Source organism: Hippoglossus hippoglossus, chromosome 17, assembly GCF_009819705.1.
Source record: "Hippoglossus hippoglossus isolate fHipHip1 chromosome 17, fHipHip1.pri, whole genome shotgun sequence".
Taxonomy (NCBI): Eukaryota; Metazoa; Chordata; class Actinopteri; order Pleuronectiformes; family Pleuronectidae; genus Hippoglossus; species Hippoglossus hippoglossus.
In genome coordinates, this window is record NC_047167.1 from 11,809,888 (window position 1) to 11,832,063 (window position 22,176).

Genomic DNA, 22,176 nt, shown 5'->3' on the forward strand with positions numbered 1-22,176 from the left:
CGTGCGTGCGTGCGTGCGTGTGTGTGTGTGTGTGTGTGTGCGTGTGTGTGTGTGTGCAGCCACAGTGGTGAGCTTATTAAGATTCGCAGCCATCTGATAGCAGCAGTGAAAGGTGCTGGTGGAAATAATCCTGATCAGTGTGCAGCCATGCGGCTCTGTGAGACACAGATACACTGTGTGTCACACTGTGATGGATTCTGACTGACTCTTCTGTGTGTACTCAAATTTTTCCACGCCAGTTAATATTTGCACATTTTCTGTCAGCATCCCCACATACTTGGCCACAGAATTATTTGATAGTTGTTACCCATCAAATACTCATTTTTATTGTGTTTGCTGTTTTAGCAATATTGTTTTATGGGTTGAGATAATTGCAGTAGCTGTGTTATGTGCCGGTTTAAGATTAAAGGTGTCCTGTGGGGCTTTGCCGTAAGTAGTAGTAATGGTCAAAGAACCCAGAGAGAATAGCTGTTACCAAGGTATATGTCGATATTCATCTAAATAAGGCAGACAAATAAACATTATTTATATGGGGCTTTGAAAAACAGGATTAAAATGGGTGTCATATGGAGAAGATAGTTAAAATGAGGGCAATGGAAGAGAGGCAGAATGCACTAGTGGGCCATATCTCCAACAAGGCGGTGAAAAAGAATTCAGTCCACAATTTTATGGGATCTTCCTTGGGTCATGCTCCATCCCTTCACAAAATTGAATGGAAATAGGTTCAGTCATTTTTCAGTAATCCTGCTGACAGACAGACAGAAAGACAGACTGAGTAATGGGAATGAAAACACAGCCTCCCTGGTGGAGGTAAACATATAAAAACAAGCAGGAATAAAACAACAACTAAAACATTTAATAGAGACAAAGTCAAAGAAAACAAGTCAGTTTTAACATAATATTAAAGCAGTAGCTCAATATTTTGGGAAAAATGCATATCTCTTTCTTGCAGACAGCTGCCAAGATACAATGTGTGTTAATAATTGAGCTTTTAAGAATAAGCAAATAAGTAGAAAAGAACAGAGCCATGGATGGGAAGTCAGAGAAACAAGCCACTGAAAACAAGTAAAATTAGCAATTAACTGGCTGAGTGTCAAATAGATTGATTTAGGTGCTCGAATGTGAGGATCCATACCAAGGTAAACAATCGATACAGAGGAAAGATTTATATGAATGTAAGAAAGTGGAATTAGATTTTTGGACGGCACAGTATGTCTAAGTGGTTTGTGGCACTAATCAACCCCCATACCACATTCAAACCAACACACACTCAGATTCATCAGCTCCCTGGCTATAGCCACATCCACCTCTCTCTCTCTCTCTCTTTGTGTGTGTGTGTGTGTGTGTGTGTGTGTGTGTGTGTGTGTGTGTGTGTGTGTGTGTGTGTGTGTGTGTGTGTGTGTGTGTGTGTGTGCTGCACTAGTAATGAGGATTAATGAATATCTAACCTTAGTAGTTATAAATGAAACCGTGGGCCTCGGTGTTATTAATGAATACTAATAGTGCAGAGAGAGGGCCACGTGTGCAGCGAATTGAAAACAATCCAGTATAATTACAGTTCGTGTATTTAGCCTCTCAAGATGCCAGAGTCATATATTTAAGTCGTGAGTGAGATAGAACGCTTGGTTAAAAAGAGTAAATGGTTCTTCTGCTTCCTCTCTCCTCCCACCTTAGACAGACTGTTTTATCTTTCCCCATGTTCCTGCACTTAACTGTGCTTTCACGTGCCCTTCGAGGAGTAATTTTAGCTCCTCTCATTTCCCCTCCTCTTTTCTCTTCATCTTCCCAGACATAGAAGGCTGCGAGCACGGTTGGTGGAAGTTCCACGGCCACTGCTACAGGTAGGAATGATGGCTGCACCGGGAAAATGAATGGAGCCACAATATATTTACCTGCAACCACAGGGGCCTCGTTTATCTGCATTACTTCTTCATACCCTTGAGTTATCCGTGACATACTTACTGCAGCACTCTGTGCCATTTACACTTGGGCGTGCTGCATAATGTATGAAATATGCATTTTCACATCCACTTTCACGGCCTTGTTCCACAGGTACTTCACCCACAGGCACACGTGGGAGGACGCAGAGAAAGACTGCAGAGAGCACAGTGCCCACCTCAGCAGTGTCATCTCCACCACGGAGCAGGAGTTTATCAATGGTGGGTGTGTGTTTCTGTTGTTGTGGTTCGACCAGAACTTATGTGGAAGACACTCACGCAAATGTTCACAAAACTAAAAAAGTACAACTTCAACAACGACATGTAAATTCACTCCAACCAAAAATATACAACCGAACAACACCATAGAAATACTAATCTTCGTAATTGTCCTGATTTGTTCATTTATATTATGATGCACGCAGAGTTGAGGACAGAGAAAAGAAAGGAATTAACAAATAAAATGATGAAAAGAACATATAGAACAAAGGAGTGTTAATCACATAGATATATCAGTGTGGGTGTCAGATTTCTTACAGTGTAATAAGTCAAAGATTGATCCTGTACTGGTTCTCTACAGGCCTGGGTCATGACAATGCCTGGATCGGACTGAACGACCGCACAGTGGAGGAGGACTTTCAGTGGACTGATGGAAACGATCTGGTGAGAGTTTGAAAGGACCTGAAAATTTCACATCAGAAAAAACTGTCTAGTTGATAAGATCGGTGATAAAATGAGCACAAATCAAAAGCTAAAATCCTGAAGAAGATGCACTCGGTTTTTATTGAATAAGGATTCAACGCCCTGAAACTCAAATAATGTGCATTATCAGTTCTGTGTCGGAGCAGTTTGATCAGATCTGAAAGGAAGAAGAGCTCTGATAAAGATTTACTTATAGTAAATACAGAAATCTCTTATGAACAAGACACAACTGTTAAAACATTTGTATTCATGAAGGACTACATTGTTGACAATAACAAACACATTTAAAAACAAGTCTTTAGGACCTTAAAAGATTAAACGTTTCCATTTATATGCTAAATCAAATTTGTAATCTTACACATGGAATTAATTGGAAAATGAAAGCATTCATCTTTGCCTTCAGAGAAAACTAAAAAAGAGAAAAGTTGAGAGACTTCCAGAGAGTACTGAGAAAGGAAAACTAATGCAGCTGAGCTAAAGCCTGTCGGGACCCGTTGGGACAAAAATCTTGGAATTCCTTCAGGTTCATGATCAGCCTTCAGGTTCGGGTTAGGTCGGTCACAATTGCTTGGTTGGTTTTTTACACAGCACAGTCTGTACTTGGGTAAAACAAGCAGTAACCATGTGTGTCAGGGACAGGACGATCTCTGAGCCTCAGCTATCGTCTGATGACGAACTAGCCTCCTCAGTGGGTGTAGACAGTGGATATGCGAATCAAGACTTCAGATCGCTGTTTACCGTTTACACTCACACATTTTTTTTATCTATGAGTTGAATGTTTCTCCACACAAAACACAAGCAGTGACTATTTGTAGGTGCTTTTGGTCCAGAGGACATTTTGGCTGATCTCTATTAACAGCTATCTGCTTATGAATACAGAATGCTTGTTGTGCTCGGATAGTTTTCTCTCTAGGATGGATTCGGACAGAAAAATTCGACCCGAGCCCCAGTCTCAGCTGAACTGTGTTGCTCTTGTGCAGGTTTATGAGAACTGGAGGGAGAGCCAGCCGGATAACTTCTTTGCAGGTGGCGAGGACTGTGTGGTGACCATTGCCCATGAGGATGGCAAGTGGAACGACGTGCCCTGCAACTACAACCTGCCCTACATCTGCAAGAAAGGCACAGGTACTGCAACACTGCTGAACCGAATGTAACCAAACAGTGGATAGCACTCAACAAACTAACTAGTACTTTTAGCATAATTTAAATAAACGTGCACATACACAATGACATGTAGAAATGATTGGTTCCCACAAAGCTTCAGGAGTTGCTCAGAATTCAGTAACTTTTGTGAAAATTGAGATTTAATCTCATCTCTTCATGGTCTCACTCACACTTTGACCAGGCAGCAGAACTGTCGTTACGGATATTGTCAATACAATCTGAAATTCCTCTGTTCGGTTCCACCAAGTTTTTCTCGTACTCACCTTCACCCTGAGACCCGACTCAGCCAGCCTGAATGTGAAGCTGCAGTGAGATCTTACAGGATGCAAGGAGAGCTATAGACAGGCAGACACAGTGGACGTCCAGGAGGGGTTAGAAAAGGAAGGATTAAGTGGTTGGGGAGTGTTTGTTAGTCTGGCTGTGGTCTCATGGCTCTGTGGTTTGGCTGTGTTCCCTGTGGACCGCGGAGACCCGGTACCTCCCCCTGGACCCACCACCGCTCAGCTCAGATTGCAGATACAGAAACAATGCTGCCATCTACAGGCAAAACACACTGTAATACTGTGCCTTCTACACCTGCAAATATGGACAGTGCCTTAATGTCAGTATTTTTACACAACAGATGCATGAAGTGGAAGTGGAGACTATTATCGTAAATGAAATCATGGACTGATGTGAAATAAAAACATGTACATGTATCAACATCTATCTGCATGATTTATGATTTAATTCTATTATTTTCAGTGTTGTGTGGGACCCCGCCCACAGTGGAGAACGCCCATTTGATAGGTCGCCGGAGGTCACACTATGACATCCATTCGGTGGTGCGCTACCAGTGCTCTGAAGGCTTCTACCAGCGTCACATCCCCACCACTCGCTGCCGGGCCGACGGGAGCTGGGAGAGACCCAGGATCATCTGCACAAAGTGTGAGTGTCTGTTTTCAACCTGCAGGCCGCCTGAGAGAGGTCAGAGGGGACTGGCCAGAAAGGCTCTGGTAACTCAGAGAACCTCTCTATACTAATGTGGGGAGCACAAAAGCATCGGAGAAATACATAGAACCTTGAAGCAGAGGGTCATGTTGGGTTCCAGCCCTGTCAACCGTGAACAGAAAACCTGAGGCTACAGTGGACACTGGAACTGGAAACTTAGCCTGGTCTGATAAATCTGCTGAGGCTGCAGATGGTAGGGGTAGAAATTGGCATCAATGGCAGGAATCAATGAACCCATCTGCCTTGTGTGTGCTGGTAATGGTTTAATGGTATGGGAATGTTTTCTCCCACACATTGGGCTCATTAATACCAATTAATCATCATTTTAATACCACAGTCTGTCTGAGGATTGAAGCAGACCATGTGCAGGCCACATTGTACAATTTTCTCAAGGCGATTTCCAATTTAATAATACATCATGTTACAAAGCAAAAGTTCTGTCACTAACTTAACAATGTAGTTCAATGCCCCCTCATCCACGACCTTGACTTGATTGCTAGCTTGAACTTGAACAATGAAATCATGTCTGCATGGAGCAGAATTTTAAAGGAATGTTTCCAACATCATGTGGAATTGATGCCATGAAGAACTTGCACTACAGAAAAAACTATGTTTGAGGTCTGTTTGGAAAACTGTGTCTTCATTATCACTAAATATGAATGGGATTAATTAAGTTCAATAATCTTACACAATAAATTGTGTTGTGTATCTGCTATAGTGCAGCATATAACATCACGTACAACATATAACAAGCTACACCTTTGTTTCCATTCTACTTTAAGCCCGCCGTTCACACCGGTACAGACGCCACCACCACAATCAGCACCGCGAGCGCCGCAGCCACAGGAGACACGGCGGAGACGGACACAAGGCCAGAGAGGACGCAAACAGCTCCTACTGAACCAAATAACACGACATGTCTGCTACGCCTAGGTGCTAACCATGGCCCATAAAGAAAAGACAGTAGTTGACATCCCTCCTGTTTTCCTTTCGTGCTTCTGACCATGCTCTCTCCGTTTAGCTGACGAATAAGGTTTTCTTACTGTAACATAAAGTTGATCTCCATAACCCTGTCACTGAGTTTGGGTGTTTTTGATGCCTCTTATTGTTTTCACGCTGCTTCCTTTAACCAAGGTCCATGCGAACACTAACTCCTACACTAACTCGTATTAACACCCGCCCTCCGTCCCCCCCCTGACAGTAAATCCTGCACCTCTCTGGGTCTGTCGGGCCGACAGCAGTGTGTGAGCATGTGTGAGCGTGTGCATGTAGAAGAGAGGCGTAGAGAAGTGCTGAGTCAGGTTTTCTTTTCTAAAAGTTTGCTTGTCCCACATGAAAAATGACTCATCCTAGTTTTCTGTTTACAAAGCACAGATGTAATTGATGCAAGACAGCGTTCAGCCCCTGGTAACCCTGAGGTTTTTGTGTGTGTACTGTAGCTGTTACTTTTTTCTCCCATAGAGTTACTGAATAGCTGGTCTGTCTTAATCTACTGACATGCTTTTTTCCTGATATTTACTATGTTTGTGTATGTTGCTATTTATTATGAATCATTTACAAGTGATATACTTTCCCTTTTTAACTTATATTTCAAAAAGCCAACGTAACATCATTTTTTTCTATATAAGTCCAACAATCAATTAGTTACAAAGTTAATCATTTGATTGCCTCTAATCTCTGTACTGTAAATATTGTGGTGTTATGTCATTGGCTGATCCTTAATCAATAGCTGGACCTTGTCCAATCAAATAGACCCCCTTTTCTCCATAAGCACTCTAAACTAAAGCATATATCCCATTGACATAGTTAGTTTAGATGGGATTATACCGTACACCCTCGAGATAACCACTTGATTGTATCTGAATCGCTAAATACTTTCGATCTTTGCACGGCTATATTTACATGATGGATAGAATGTCACAATTTTTTTGTCTTTGGTCCTTTTGATATTTGATCGGTCATCCACTTTTTTGGTGTTCTTATGACTTTTTGTCCTGCTGTTGTATTTCATTCTTAATAAAGTGATAAAAATTTACATTTCTGTTTATCCTTTAATTAACTCACTTATTTATTTCTACATTGTAAATGTCGCAACAACCACCGATTTTGCATTGACGCTCCTGATCCCCTGAGGATGAATCCCAATATCTTGGCTTATCCATTGACTTTTCCCATTGCACTTTCACTGATCAAGTGAAACCCATTCATATTTATCTAATGACTGCCATGAAACTTTACATTGATACTTGTCTTCCTATGAGGATGAATTCCGATATCTTAGATTATCAATTGACTTTTCCCATTGCACCAACAAATTAGAGTTTACATTTATCAAGTGAAACATCTTAATGTTTATCTAACCATTGCAATGTCAATTTGTACCTAGACATGCTACCCAGAGGTTGTGTCCTTAGGACCCGATATGAAAACACCTTTCCTCCATTGGCACCTGAGGTTGACTCTTGTGGTTTTGACTGTAATGTCAAATATAAGATGAACCACCATGAAGTTTCCCCTCAGTATGAACAGTATGAACCAGCTCCCCCCTCAGTTCAAAGTTCCATCCAACACTTAACTATATCAAAAATACTTACAAATTAATGGCATTCACATTTTCCTCAATAATTCAATGTTAGCATGCTGACATATTAAACTGACATCATGAACATGGTAAATACCCGATGTGAGCATTAGCATGCGGATTTGATAATTTAGCTTAAAGGCTCACATGGAGCTGCTAGCAAGGCTGGACCTGGGTTGTTGGTTTCACTGGAGGGAACAGGTCCTTCAGTCCATTAGTTTTTGAAGTGAAAGTGCTGTTGTGTTTAGAATGTTTCTGTCATGTCAAAGTTCCCCCAGTGGGTGAAACTCTTAAAGACTAAAACTGTTTGTAGCCGCACTGCTGATCAGTGTGTCGCGTGATCATTTGTGTTGCTGTCGTGTGTCACAATTCACCTTGACCCAGGTTCACTGCTTATCAGTTTGACAACAGCAGCAGCTCAGAGCACATAGGGCACAATGGCATCATCCAACGGAGGGGACAATATTGACCCTCTGAGGAAACGTCTTATTAAACCACCAAAATGCTCGGCTGGTGTAGAAAAGCAGATTTTTGCTTTATTAGCTCAGACACGGCAGCATTTGTTTTCATTGTACAAAATAAAGTGAACCATGAGATACTGAGTTAACTAGAATTATTGGTTGATCAATTGATGAGTTGAACAGAGCCAATAATAAATCATTAATCAAAAACAGTAATTTCTGATTTCGGGTTCTCTTATTTCTATATCAATAAAAACCTTAAGGTTTACTGTTGAGGCTGTAGAAAACTGTGATGCTTCATCGTTTATTGACATTTTATAGACATAATTATCAGTTGATCACAACTTGATCAGTGCAGTGACAACATGTAGATCCAGACATTGCACAGTATCTGTCAACCTCTGATACTCTTATCACAAATTCAACTTATTCAGGCTTTCAATCCTTCATTGAATTTTATGAAGTTACTAAACTCTATAGTTTTGGTTTTTCACTGACCCAGTACAAAACAAACTTAAAGCTTTGGAGTTTTGTTGTGGATTCCTGCATAGAAACTATATAATAAGACTTTCACTCTCCAGTGGTTTGTTGCTGTCCTATATATTTAGGTTAACAGACTCAGTTTGGAAAGATACCATCTCTGTATCTGCATGAGTCACCTGAAAGCTGTGCGAGATGATCACAGCCCTCTACTTCATCAACTGCTTTCTTATCAGGGGTCCAATAGTCCGAGCAGGGAGTGCTGCGCCAGGTGACGGATGGTTGTAGACTTTCCCTGGGTTTTAAGGTTGAAAAATTGGGTGTTTTAAGCAGTTTGTGCACAACAGAGAGTCCCAGAAAACATTAGCCTTGTCATAGCGTGACGTATTCCTCGACAGTCCGTGGCTGGAGTGAGGTTTAGTTTTTCTTCTTCTCGGTGTTGGTCTGTCCCTTGGGGACAGGTTTCATAAAAAAGGTGGGGCTGGAGTGGCAGCGCAGGGCCAGCAGAGCCGGCACCGCAGCAAGCAGCACGTTGAGGGTGATAACAGGCCACCATTTGTCTGCAGGGACTCGGTACGTGAAGGGAGTGCGGGAGTGCAGAGATGCACCGATATGGCACCACTGGGTCTGGAGAGAGGAAGCCAGAGAAGCAGGAAGAAGCCAACGTTAGACTCTATATGTTGTAATTTGCTTTTACTAGGAATATGAAGAACTGCAAACACATAATTACCAGTTACCTGAGCCATGGCTCCAGCAAAGAAGATGGTCCAGTCTAACATCCAGCTACACCCTGGTGTTTTCAGACCGTAGATGAAGACAGTCAGCAGGGGCAGAGCGTAGAATAAATACACCAGCATCTGAAAGAATTGTGCACAAGAATCAGTTATCGAGGATGTACAATATATTTGGTTTCATTAATTCTGTATTCAGACTGACCGTAACCCTGGGGAAGCCGACTGGGTCTTTGAGGTAGGGCTCGTACTGATAGATGTATGTGAAACAGGTGTCCAGAGGACAGTCCAGCACCACCTGGAACAGAGACAGAAACATGTAAACTAATATCTCAAAGAGTGCGATAAGAGGCAGAGACACTGAAAAGAAACATGTGGTTTTACTCACAAAGCCTCGGAAAACTGAGAAGAGCATGGCTCCCATTAAGAGAAGTGACAGAAGCAGGTCGACCGGCCTGGTCAGTAGACTTTTCTTCTGCTCCTCTGCAACCTAGTCAACACAGGAGCATTCTCAGTTAATGTGGGTACACTCCATCTCATTATTTTTATAGTGATTAAAAGTGTCATAAATTGAGAGGGCAGATATAGGTTTTACCTAAAGATACACTGGTATCAGCAGTGTAGGAGAGGCTGCATTTTATGGCAGATTTGCTTTAAGTTTAACCTGTTTTCATTTATATTTACTCATTATTTAAATTATAGTTACTATTTATTATAATTTCCAGGAACGTTTGCAAACTAAGAAAGTGCGTTACCTTATATTTACTGTTCATATCATCTTTCATAATAAAGTCCATCGTTAAATGTGCTGGCCAAGACAGATCTTCTGCATCTTAATTTGAAGAATCCTTTTCAAATGTGTGTGTAGATAAACAAATAAAGGTCAATACAACAACTTATTGAATTTATATTATCATCAATAACAGGTCACCATCAGTGATAATGAAATATATGTGTGCAATATGATGATATATAATGTATGATGATAGAAAAGGCATCTATTATTATTTCATCAAGCCTCAAATCGCTCTCAAGGGCGATGTCTTCATCATTTAGATGGTGCTTCGTGTTCTTCCACACACTGATTCAGGGAGGACATCAGCCAACAAATTAAAAAACAAATTATGTGTCCTTATCTGAAGATTAAATATAATCATGAGATTTTAGTTACATAGTTTTTACTTTGATAGAAGTTCAATTAAATGAATCTCTAAAGGAAAACGGTTTGAAGACACTCCTCTCAGATATTCAGAATATTGTATATGTCTCACTATTTGAAATTCACCTTGTCTGCTGTGACAACTGGCATCTCTCTGTGTCTCCTGAAGAGCACGGACGCAGCCCAGAAAGGCACCACGAAGAAGGGGACGTTCCTCCAAAAGGCTGGACGAATGTTAGACCCGTATTTACCTGCACACAGGAACACCATCAATAGAAATGCTCTCAAACAACACTCTACCGTTCAGAGAAAGACGGCGTTTATTTAAGCAGCTCTCACCGACGACCACTCCTGGGATGAGAACAATTTGGTGGCCGATGGAGGAGCCCGCCCACAGCAGGCCCAGGCTTCGGTAGGACTTCCTGCACAGACAGGAAAACAACAAACTTCATCAACGTGCGTCTGTAAACATGCAGAAGATAATCACAGACGCTGGTGATGGGACAGCTTACCCTTTAAACATGCGGTGGATGATGAAGAGGAAGAGGACAAAGTGAAAGACGCCTTCCCAGTAAGACATCATCACAGCATAGGCGGTACTCAGATGAGGCTCACCCTGAAGAGACGGAAGCACATCGTGGTAAATACTTTTGACACATAAACACGTGGAAAAGAAACCATCGTTAGGAAGTAGTGTTTTAGAGGGGGGGGGCAGGAAAAGTTGATTGGGTCCTCCCATGTCCAATCATCACAGATCTTCATTAAAATTGGCATGTTGATTCAATTTAAGATCCATAGGTTTCTCTTGTGACCAGATAAGTTGGAAAAATGCCATTAAGATGTGTGTGTGATGATGTAACACAGAATGACCCATTTGGAAGTTCTCTTACCATCCTCAGATAGAAGCCCATGAAGCCAGAGATGAACCCATCTTGCTCTAAAGCGTTCGTCAGGCCCACCATGCAGGTGAAGGAAAACTCTGCGAACACTGCAGAAACACAACAAACATTCACACTGCTGCTTCCACACTCGGACCACAGATACACGTTTAAATGTGTGTGTGTGTGTGTATCTGACTGTACCGTAGAATAAAGGGTCCACGTTGGTCTTGTGTCGCACAGTGAGGAGGACGAGAAGAAGAACAGATCCCAGGACGACCAGTCCCACGCCCAGGATAGGTAGAGGTCTGAGGGGGAAAAAACACAAGCGGTGGAGCTTTGCTTGCATTTCTCGTCTTTAGTCTATTAGGCAGTCTTTTTCACATCCTGTTAAATAAATCACCTTGTGCTTCTTAAAGTTATCACAGACCATTCTTCTATGGAACCGACGTTTTCATTAAACTAATCAGGAAAATAATTAGTAGACTATTCAATGACAATAATCTTTGGTTCCAGTCCCTGATTTTACTAGAATGTACAATTTATCATTCACATTCATACTTCCATCAGGAAAAGGTGAGGAGTAATTTAGAACAATGAAGATCTTTAATCCTGGAAACCATTTAATTAACTCTATTATTTCCTTTTAGACACGATATCTAACACTGAATGTAACAAAATAATTTTGTATGAACAAATTAAGAATTGGAAAGTTTGAATTCTTATACTTTTCAGTGGAACTCTATTGCACTAATCTTGGCACAGACAATGAGTGAATTTGGGTCATATTATAATTTTCTAATCTTAAAATTCAACTTTATCAATTTACTATAGTCAACTGGTTTTAACATTTGACTCTATTTTCTTAAACTAATCGTTTCTTACTTTTATTTTATTGTTAGAATCTTGTTTTGAGTCCAGGTTTTCACCAGTAACTTTAAACGAGGTTGGATCAACACGCTTTGGAGGATTAGGTTTGATAGGACGTTGTCTGTCTTCCCTGTGTTGTGTTGAAACAAAGATTCGTTTATCATTATTTTTGAATGTGTGAATATCTTCTCAATGTTAACAACCCTCTATATCGATGGTTATGGGCCTGTTCTCAAGCCTGTAACTATCAGCAGCTCTCTAGTGCAAGGCCGCACACACATACACACGCACGCACGCACACACTTACTCCTGGAGGGCAAGGACGTTGTTCAATGTGTATAAAACTCCAGGAGCCAAGAGAGAGATGAGAAACACGGAGACTTCCACCGGCGGCCTCATTGTTCAAAACGTATCGTTTGAAATGTCCAGAGAGAAATATTCCCAGTTAAACGCGGTGACAGGCGGTAGAACCAGAACGAGGCATGTTAGGAGCCAGTGTCCTCTCCACTGCTTGCAGAGGCAAGGAGACAATTATAAAAGGTGCGTCAGTGGTTGGCTTTTGATCTGTGAAGAAACAACGCACTGGCTCGCTCCAGCGTTGTCTGCAGGTCTCAAAGTTCAACCCAGGAGTCACGACCACCAGGTGGAAATTTAAAGGAAACGCATGGAAACGTGTTGGGTCGTGCGTCATGCGTAAATTACGCATTTGGCTCTGCATTCTTTATTTTGATATCTTGATTTGATCTGTTGGCTGATGTTGATTTTGAACTTAATGAGATTTTGTTCCACATGTTGCTGACAAACCATTTGATTCATATACGTTGACAGTGCAGCTAGTACACACTGCCGCCTGCTGGTGGCAGCTTTCCTCCACTCATGTCCTCAACTTGTCCTCCTCTGCTTTTGCATTCTATCTTTTTTAGGATTCTAGGAACATGAGATAAGTAGGCAAAGGAAATAGTTAAAAAAAAAAAATCGGTGTCATATTGCACAGGTTGAAGTGTTTTGTAGGCCCCTGTGGCCCCTGGGGTTCACTGGAGGAGCCATCTGTCCGTGTTGGTATAAGATTAAGAACAGCTAAGTCTAATGTCTCCATGCTTGATTAAATTCTGGATTATATGCGAGATGGAACATAAAGTTCAGAACAAAGATTATATTGTTTTATTGTTGTCAGGGTGTTTGATTAAATCTGATCATTATTGTTACATTTCTTTATGCGGTGTCTTTGCATAACATTGGATCACGTTACTCTATTTACTGCAGATCATCAGCATTATGCAACTGCCTCTTATGGATGAACAACATTTGTAAAGCAGGCCTTCATCTAATGCAACTTTATCTTCTGTAACAAAGCTGCTGAAGAGGATTATGCTGCTGTTGCCACAGAAACTTAGTGACCAGTGGAAAGGGAGAGTAGAGAGGGGTGGGGAGTTCAAGAAGAGAGTGGAAGCCGACAGATTCAATCAGACTTATTGAAAAACCCTTCGCCCACACAGCTGACAGGTTTTTTCATTTTGAGATTTTCAAGATTTCTCTCTTCGACCATGTTTCACCCTTTAATCATCGGCATCATGGTCGTAAACACCTCCCTAACTGTCGTCTACTGGACCTTCCTGCTGGGAGATGTCTACTTCAAGTGGATGTTGGAGCCAGAAGACAAACCCACGAAGGTGGTCACCCCGGCCTGAGGGAGTCACTGTCAATATGGACCAACTTCACTGAGTGACTGGGTGGTTATTTTTTTGTTGCTTCGGACTAGTTCAGCTTGTAGTGCTTTCTGTGGAGCCGTTAATCTGCTTTGTGTTTCACCTGAAGAAGAACAAGACCCCAAATGCGAACGACAAAAAATTTCTGAAGTGAACGGATCCTGCAATAAATGAGACAGGAACCCTTCTCACAGGTAGAGTATCCAAAACTTTTTTCACATCAAAATACGGTTGAATTTCATGATTTTATCCTCCGTGAATTGTCTTGTTTTAGTATTTGTGGCTTGACAGTGTAAATCTGCGCCTCGAACTGCACCACACAGAGTCGACAGGTTCCTCGGGTGATGCTAAATGAGCTCCATCTTCTTTTTTTGCTTGTCTGCTGACTCAGTGAAAAGGTGTCCCTGGTGGCGGTGGTATGTGTCGACCAAATCCTGCCCAGGATTATCTCAGACCATCGAGCCTTATCCTCCTCACATCTCCACCCTGACACACGTTCAGACACCTCGCACTGCTTTTTCACCTCAAACATTCACCTATTTTTGTTTATCTTTCTCTCGCCTTGATTTTCATTAGAAATCGCCTTTTTTGAGCAACATGTCGAACGATTTCTACTATGGGCTGCACCCAGTCTCTTGGTTCATTCTCTTTGCAAACGTCGCCATCACCATCATAGAATGGCACTTTCTCATTTCTCAGTTTTGCAAACTTCAAAAGCAAACGGAAAATGATTCTAAAGCCTAGAGGAAGCGGTTTACGGCACATCCCGATGCTCCGCCCAGATCTGAACGGATGAAAGTGCATTTTTAAGATCACTGTTTACCTGCCCACTAGTTGATGGTGGGTTTTTGTCTGTTTAATATGAAAGAGACCACCCGCTTAGGTAAGCCTTTTGTTTTGCATGACCTTAACCTTGTGCCATGTGTTTGTGTTTATCTCCAGAGCCGCCTGTTTACCACACCTGCTAATTTGGATGTCCTGTCTATGCACAAGTCAATGAAAAAAGCTGAGGAGCCGTTTCGAGTCTTGATCACAAGGTAAGGAGTTGACTTTGTGTCCTCAAATCATCAGCGTCATCTCTTTCCTTCCATAACATTTGATCAACTTTCATATTTGAAAAGCAGTTGACAGTCTTCCATAAGTTACATTTGATGTTGTATAGTTTTCCGACCCCTGAGAATATTACTGGTCACAAAGCTCAGACTGCAGTTTTGCCGTGAAAATATTGTGTCATATTAGTGAAATTATGTGACAGGATATTTATAGATAACCTGCTGCTTAAGATGAATTAATGCATGATATATATATCCACAGAGTGATGCCAGTTTAAGCCCTGGAGAAACTGGGTTTACTGTAATATATGTATCATATATATATGTATATGCAATGTGGTCATGGAGGACCATAAGCCTCTTTGGCATATTACTGTCCACCTCTCGTCGCTCATATCTCTAATCCCTGCAGATGGAAAGCTGATATTGCTCTGTGACAGACTCAATCCTATTAACTGTGTCTGTCCTATATTCACCTCTCCTCCGTCTCACATTCCTTGCTCCGCTGGAAATTTGACCGAGGACCCCCTCTCTGAAAAACCTAGAAAGAGGAGTGCTGGGATTTAGGTCTAGACGAGAGATTAGTAGAAGTGGCACACTTATGTTATTTTTTTCCTTGTCTGGTGAACTACATTTTTGTATTATTCTGTTGCAGCTCAGAGACAGTGTTCTCATTTTTCAAAACCATCTTGACATTTCCATCTGTCCGTCACTCCTTCCACCCCTCCGAGCTTCGGAGAACGTTATAAATCTTCTAACGCTCAGTTCCTCTCCCTCCTCCTCTCTGATGATACCCGTTTTCCCAATGAAGGAGCCGGATCTTCAACAAGACAATGAATCCCTCATCAGCCAGAGAGGCCAACACCAAGTTTCACCCCCTTCTCTGAACAGCCTCTCCTTAAAAGAGAGTTTCTTTCTGTCAAAATATACCAAGCACCAAAACCATGAACCAATTACCATTCGTGTCCTTGAACGCCTCGGGAGGAGCTCTGCTGTTGAACCTCTCACATGTGGCGTTGGAGCACCGGCAGCTCCTGCAGCTGTCCAGGAGGAACGAGGAGGAGGCCTATTTTGTGGACTACATCCCCCCAGCTAGAGACGCCATAACTCTGCCGCGCAATGTAGTCTACGTCCTAATTGGGGTGGTGTTGGTTGTAGTGGCCACTTACGCCATAGTGGGACACCTGATCAAAGATCTGATGCATGACCTGGCAGGTACATGTAAAACCCCCAGGCTGGTGTCCTCTCCTTCCCCACTCTGGTGTTCATGTGTGTGGTGTCACTGAGCCCTTTTCTTACCCAACACTCTGAGGTCAAGGTGGTAGAAACATTTCGTCTTTCCCTCCATTTTCCTTTTGGGTGAACGTGTTGCTCGAGGACTCTCCTTCACATTTATCCTGAGGTTTGTGTGCCGTGTTTAACCTTCCCAACACTTTCCTTGTTATGCCCTTTAAGGTCAATTCCAAGGACCAAAAAAAAGAGTGAATGGCTGCCGCTAGAAGCCTCTGAGAGTGGTAATACACTTCCACTAAGAACGAAAATCACTTAATCCTTTATTTCCCCTAATGAAAGTCAACGGCAACTTTAATTAGGCTTCCCTTGTATGGTAAATTCCACTTCTTTCAAACTCCATTACCCTGTTTGTGACACAGGCCCTTTAAAAAAGTAGTCTCTAATGCCATGTTTAGACAGCAGCACTATTATTTGTACAAATAAGAAAGTTGTTGATTTCCCCTTTAAAAAACACTGTCAAGTCACAGAGAACCATGACTTTCATTTCATTCTTTCACTCTCATTCTTCTCCTGATCACAGACTGGATTTTTGGGCCCAAACCGGTGGAGGATGATTCAGAGGAAGGCAGAGCGGAGGTAAAAGAAGAGCGATGCCTGAGTGTTTCCAGTAAACTAATGGAGAGGGACGTGCTGAGGATGGAGATGGAGAAGGACGGGCTACTGCCTGGTTTCCACCGGGGAGACGGAGACCACCGCCGCCCATCCACCCCTCATTTGCTGAGGAGCTCCATCCCTTCGTCATACCCTGGAGAAAAACGGATATCTACTCATAGCGTGACCTTCGCCTGCCCCCTGACCCCTTATGTCACTTCCCTCTGAGTTTTTCCACAAATTCAAGTCACATCTCATATGTCAGTGCGGTGATCAGTGTTGTGACTTTGTTGTAGTGATGCTAAAGCATTTGATTTAATTATTAAAAGTTAATGTGAACACAGTCCATATTGTCCTTCATTTAATTATATTGCATTATGTTGCTGTTCAACGTCCAATTTGTCACGCATCAAGAGTATCTTATTTTGAAATGTATAGAAATGAGAATGTCAATGCTTCCATCACATATCAAGAATTTATTGTTAAATTGCACATGATTGGTCTTTTCTGTTCATTTTCCACAACTGTCACTCTCCATCATTAGCTCACACATTTCCATGTTGTGGTGTTGGACCAAGCTTCTCTCCAGTAAACAACTGAATAATACATGAGAGCTGTTGTGTCTTGTCTGCTTTCATTAATCCATCTTACCTCACTGTAATACCTGCTGTGTCAGGGGCTGTGACCTTATTTACAAATGCCAAGGATTAGTCGACATCAGCCATATTAGATACTGGCCGGTAATGATGGACGCACCAAGGATGGCTGGATGGATAGACAGATAGATAGATAGATAGATAGATAGTTGGATAGTTGGATAGATAGATTGATAGATAGGGATGTAGGTAGGTCGGTAGGTCGGTACATATCCTTTATGCAGCAGTTGAATACTTTCCCTTTTCGGAGAGCTGTCCTTGGTTCCTCTAAGCTTGACGACCTCAAGCCTCTGCAGCTAATCTAGTTTCCAAATGCGAAGCTCAACGAGCGAAGGGATAGGGAGGGAAACAACCTGAGCATATATCATCACACTGAGAGATAAAGACGTGCACGCTCAGTGTAGTGTTTAGCCAGAGGAGTGTAAAGACACCTAATGAACTGGGGGGATCCTCAGCTGCTTCTTTCTGGCTTTGCTGTTAGAGCAACAAGAATAGAAATTCTGTGAACGCATGCCTAAAGTCGGAGAACTTGCTATTTCCTCCAGATCTATTTTGTGTCTGTTTTCATGGATTGACAAGTAAGAGGGAACCTTGTGTGTCTGCTTCTTAACACAGGGATGACACAGAGTTGTTAAGTGGATATCCTCTGGCTGACGGCAGATATCTGAAGACGCTGGCGATGGAAACAACGTCCGACAGCTTAAACGCTCGCTTCAGGGAGGAAGATGGGTCCGTGCTCTTCGAGTCTTACATACCTCCGTCTCGGGACGCCATCAACCTGCCTTCCTATATCCTCTACCTAATCATGGCCATCTTCATCTTGTTTTTTGTTCTCTATGCCATCATCGGGCACCTCATCAAAGACCTCATCCATGACTTTGCAGGTTTGTATCTGCAACTCTTTAGAAAACAAGGAAATACAAAAAGTGCCGCTCTCCACGGTTAGAGCAGCCACTCCATGTGTTTTACTTACACATCCTCCCTCTGTTTCTGTGTTCCAGATTTGCTTTTTGGGGAGCAGCCTGAAGAAGTGGTGGTGAACTACTGCGAGGCAAAGGATAAGTTCATGATCGACTGGTGCCCAGAAACCTCGCCTGAGCTGGAGGCGTTGGCTCGGGCAGAGGAGAACAAGTTCATGGACAGGGACTTCAGGAAAGCTCCCGCCATCTGGATCCTCTCCACAGAACCTCTGGGGAACCTCAAGTCGGGCCCTCGTGTGGTGTTCGGGAACAGAGCTTAGAGAAGAAATGGAAGAGGAAGGTGAAATCTGATTAGAGACTTGTTGTCGTTGATGCTGACTTCCTGTATCTGGTGTGAATGTGTGAAGACTAATGTGACTGAAAAGGTTTCAATGAGTGGCTTTGACATGCTGTTATTGTGTCAGGTTGAAAATGTGTTATTGTAGGAGTGGTGGTCACTCTTGTCTGTTGGGGCTCAATGCTTCAGTGGTCTCAGGAGGACATCCAGTGTCTGTTGAGGGAACTGCAGCTGATTTGCCGCAACACACGTGACACAAAATGCAAGCACATAGTCTGAGATGATCAAACATTAGAACATCATTAACATTTCATCCCTGATTAGTTAATATCCTATGAAAGTATTAATGTTTTGTATATATAGATAATATCAGAATATGTATATGTGCAATATGTCTCCTCTGTAGAACATTTATGTCTAAATTAATGAAGTCAAGTGTATGAAGATACATCTGCTCAGATTAAGAGCTACACATTAATATGCAGATGAGCCTAGTTCAATAAAAACAATTGCAGAGTGCTTGTTTTTTAATGTTTCACTTTCATGTCTGTCATATATGTGAAAAAAGCTCTCTGCTCTCTATAGCAGGTATAGTGAACATATTTGCTGTTATATATAGACAGTCAAATGTGAAAACTAGGATGCTTTCTGGATTTTCTTAGAATTTATAGGGAAACATAAGACCAACTGACGGTCACATGGATTTAGTGAATTTGAGAATAACCAATAACATAAATATATGCAAATTTAAACCAGATGTATGACACAGAGAAGTATGCATATCCTCTTTGGTTAAAAACCATAGCTCTTATACAAGCATCTTGGGATCGTCCTATTGAAAATAGACATTTAATCGGGTTATGTAAATAAATACATTAGTCGACGACCTCGAGCATTTTGGTTTGAAATCATACAGACCAAATGGTTGATTCCAATAAAACAAACGCATGGCTGATTCAGTTTTTGTCAGCTTAGCATGCACCTACTATTTGTTCAAATCTGAATCGTGTGGGTACATCCAAGTCATGAATAAGACACAAAACACGAGGAAAAAACTAAATGAAACCTAATTTACCCTGATCTTAGTCAGACTAAACCTACACTTAAAGATTCAGTTCAACCAAATAATAATAGTAATAGTAAAAAGAAAGATGAAAAAATGTCTGACGTAACTGCAAGCTTGGTCCCAGGAGAGGGCGCTGTGGTAAAACTGGCTCCATATGCCACCTCAGCTGATGCAGTGAAGGAGAGACAGGGACCTTTTCAGGTTTAAATGAATGTGTGGGGTTAATGAGTAACAAGCAAACACGCATCCAGTAAAAAAACAGCAAGTAAATGTTTCCTGTCTCCACCATGAGTTGTGTTTTTAAGAGTTGAGTTGGTGCAGTGACATTTAACAAGATTACCAAAGCTGTGTCCATCTTCACATCATCTGGCTGATTTGCCACTGAGCACTAAAGCAAACAATGACATAATCTTATTAACTCTGTCCCCCCTAATCCCTTTTCTCTTTGTTCTTCAGAGCAGGACCCCCGAGTTTATGTCACTATCTGTGGCTGATGGGCTGGATAAAGTCTTCTGCAGCCTCAGCAATTTGATACACATATCAAGAGTGTGAGTGGGATCTCAGAGAACTTAAATACTTCACTTATAGGAAGGTGATATTGTGATATAAGGATAATGTGCCTTGTGTGCCGAATGGTATGTGTCAAATAATCACAATCCCCATTTCTAATGAAGTTGTTGACTGTAATTACAGATCATATCATTTGACAACTGACACTATGTTGTTATGAATAGGCTTCATGGTGTAAAGCACACATTTTTGGCAAACAGGCAAAACTTAATGGTCGGTTTGTGGTGTATAAAATATGCAGATGTTGGTTTCATATGGCAGCTGGTGATATGAGTGTAATATACACACAGACTCCTAATTTGCAGTTGCATAAATCTGTAGACTAAATAAAAGACTGAAATAAATTGATTAAAAACCGTCAATTATTTCATAGAGCATTTTATAATCGGCTGAGTCTGGAGTGTAAGCTATAGTTTGCTTTGAAAACACGGCTGTGGTACTTTTATTTTGGAAAAAAATCAGATTCCCTCAGTTAAATCAGCGCATTGTACACATTGCAAAATAGTTTTGGCCCAGATTTGTTCCACACAAACACTGCTATCTGGCCCATATACCACATGGAATGATGTCAGCACCTGTTTGCCAGATCTGGACCACAAGTAAGCCGTACTGCATGTCAGCCTAAGGTGCCAAATGTGGCCCACATTTGTTTTGTACTATTTGGTCCATATTCTCCAATTACCACATGGGCCACTTTCGATTCACCTCGACATTACACTTTGCCTAGAGCTTCACATGTTTGCCATAAAGTCCCACATTTGTTTTTGGGATATTTGGGCCACATTTGCTATTTTGCAAGTTGGCAACTTCAGGCTCTCATCCATTTTGACCGGGCCACGAGAAAGTCAGAAGTGCTGCATCATTGTCTGAAGTGGCCCACATCCGTATGCTATTTCGATTTGAATGAATGTAGACATACAACTGGCTCTGAAAGATTATACATAGCCATATATAATGATAAATAATGGACATGGAGTACATTATACTATGCTGAGTGTGTGGAGTGTATTGTATAGTTTGCTTTGAAAACGAGGCTGTGGCACTTTTGTTATGAAAACAGCCAGCTACCCTCAGTTAAATCTGGGAAAGTGCAGACACTTATTCTGGGGGATGTATTGTTCTTGTATTGTTCTGTTGTGGTGGTGGTGATGGTGGTGGTGGGCTGGAGGAACAGCAGGGGCTCTTCTCTGCAGGATGGGGGGGGGGCGACATCCTACACATACACACACACACACACACACACACACACACACACACACACACACACTCACTCACCCCCCCTTCTTTCTCCCTCTCACTCTCCAAACCAAACCTGAGCGGATGTGCGCCGCAGATGTCACGCTCCTCCTGGATGCTTGTGTTTACCGCTAAGCGATGACTGGTGCACGGCTGATTTGAAGGAGGCTAACCGGCATGGATGCCCGTTGTCTGCAGGAGTAGCCTCCATGGATTGGAGCTCATCATCGCCGGAGCCAACCTGGGGACAGAGTGAGAGGTGAGGCGGCGCAGAGCGGAGCGTGTGCGCGGAGGAACACTGGCGCTCATTGGGCATTATAACAAAACATATGAGCCGAGGGTTGGGGGCTCATTAACGCACTATCTCCTCTCACAGTGTCGCTGCGTTCTGTCATTTATGTCAGTTCTCTACAGAAAGCAGAGGTACAGCTAATAAAGGCCTTTCTCCTGCACCAGGCTGCATCAACACAGCATCCATCTGCATGATTTATAGATCAGTGCAAGCTATTGAGGCCACTGGCGATTACATTGTGTGACTTTGACTGTCGTGATGCACCGGATGTCTGCATCTTTACCCAAATACCTTCATGATAAGAATGATGAACTGATGAAATGTGTATGAAAAGGAGGATTTTTCACGAGGCTAATTGTGGCCTACTTTGCACTAAAGAACACTGCGGTACAGTAGGAATTATTTAAAGGGTCCAAATGTGCATGGGGATGTGCATATGGCCCATGAGACACTTCATATAACAGGCACAGATGTAATAACTAAAAAATACTTCACACAATCAGG

General features: G+C 42.1%; 4 protein-coding genes and 1 long non-coding RNA gene across 11 annotated transcripts in view; 3 read left to right on the plus strand and 2 right to left on the minus strand.

Annotated features, from left to right (window-relative positions):
* Positions 1–6,828, plus strand: part of LOC117778732 (neurocan core protein-like) — a 42,383-nt gene extending 35,555 nt beyond the window's left edge. For all 3 annotated transcript variants that reach the window (XM_034614496.1, XM_034614498.1, XM_034614497.1), the window contains exons 15-20: positions 1,790–1,841; positions 2,053–2,159; positions 2,518–2,600; positions 3,620–3,764; positions 4,548–4,730; positions 5,576–6,828. In XM_034614496.1, coding sequence (XP_034470387.1) covers positions 1,790–1,841; positions 2,053–2,159; positions 2,518–2,600; positions 3,620–3,764; positions 4,548–4,730; positions 5,576–5,694 — 689 coding nt within the window. In that variant the 3' untranslated portion in view covers positions 5,695–6,828. The remainder of the gene's footprint in view (positions 1–1,789; positions 1,842–2,052; positions 2,160–2,517; positions 2,601–3,619; positions 3,765–4,547; positions 4,731–5,575) is intronic.
* LOC117778736 lies at positions 1,307–21,549 on the minus strand. Its single transcript, XR_004616838.1, has 3 exons — positions 21,412–21,549; positions 15,188–15,192; positions 1,307–1,323 (listed from the first exon to the last, which is right to left on the minus strand). It is a non-coding gene; the product is annotated as an uncharacterized LOC117778736 (long non-coding RNA).
* zgc:85843 (uncharacterized protein LOC405880 homolog) lies at positions 8,107–12,573 on the minus strand. The gene is made up of 10 exons (XM_034614499.1): positions 12,261–12,573; positions 11,288–11,391; positions 11,096–11,193; positions 10,718–10,821; positions 10,545–10,627; positions 10,332–10,456; positions 9,435–9,536; positions 9,252–9,344; positions 9,053–9,172; positions 8,107–8,942 (listed from the first exon to the last, which is right to left on the minus strand). The coding sequence occupies exons 1-10, from the start codon at positions 12,350–12,352 to the stop codon at positions 8,733–8,735; spliced, it is 1,131 nt and encodes a 376-aa protein (XP_034470390.1). The 5' UTR covers positions 12,353–12,573; the 3' UTR covers positions 8,107–8,732.
* On the plus strand, positions 12,662–19,003 carry LOC117778735. 5 transcript variants are annotated; one of them, XM_034614504.1, is made up of 5 exons: positions 12,662–13,853; positions 13,951–14,075; positions 14,602–14,696; positions 16,525–18,135; positions 18,253–19,003. In XM_034614504.1, the coding sequence occupies exons 4-5, from the start codon at positions 17,931–17,933 to the stop codon at positions 18,489–18,491; spliced, it is 444 nt and encodes a 147-aa protein (XP_034470395.1). In that variant the 5' UTR covers positions 12,662–13,853; positions 13,951–14,075; positions 14,602–14,696; positions 16,525–17,930; the 3' UTR covers positions 18,492–19,003. The 5 variants fall into 5 exon arrangements, with proteins under 5 accessions (XP_034470395.1, XP_034470394.1, XP_034470392.1 ...); XM_034614501.1 differs by lacking the exon at positions 18,253–19,003 and adding an exon at positions 15,523–15,926 and having other exon boundaries at positions 12,837–13,853; positions 16,525–17,208; XM_034614502.1 differs by lacking the exon at positions 18,253–19,003 and adding an exon at positions 15,523–15,926 and having other exon boundaries at positions 12,837–13,853; positions 13,951–14,000; positions 16,525–17,208.
* Positions 21,446–22,176, plus strand: part of LOC117778730 (myomegalin-like) — a 44,862-nt gene continuing 44,131 nt past the window's right edge. The window contains exon 1 of the mRNA XM_034614495.1: positions 21,446–21,639. Coding sequence (XP_034470386.1) covers positions 21,590–21,639 — 50 coding nt within the window. The 5' untranslated portion in view covers positions 21,446–21,589. The remainder of the gene's footprint in view (positions 21,640–22,176) is intronic.

Coding starts and splice junctions, on each gene's coding strand:
- LOC117778735 (XM_034614501.1), top strand. CDS start 15,656: ATGAACCAATTACCATTCGTGTCCTTGAACGCCTCGGGAGGAGCTCTG. Junction 15,927..16,524: donor TCTGATGCATGACCTGGCAG/GTACATGTAAAA, acceptor TCCTGATCACAG/ACTGGATTTTTGGGCCCAAA.
- zgc:85843 (XM_034614499.1), bottom strand. CDS start 12,352: ATGAGGCCGCCGGTGGAAGTCTCCGTGTTTCTCATCTCTCTCTTGGCT. Junction 10,457..10,544: donor CATCCCAGGAGTGGTCGTCG/GTGAGAGCTGCT, acceptor TCCTGTGTGCAG/GTAAATACGGGTCTAACATT. Junction 9,537..10,331: donor CAGTTGTCACAGCAGACAAG/GTGAATTTCAAA, acceptor TGTGTTGACTAG/GTTGCAGAGGAGCAGAAGAA.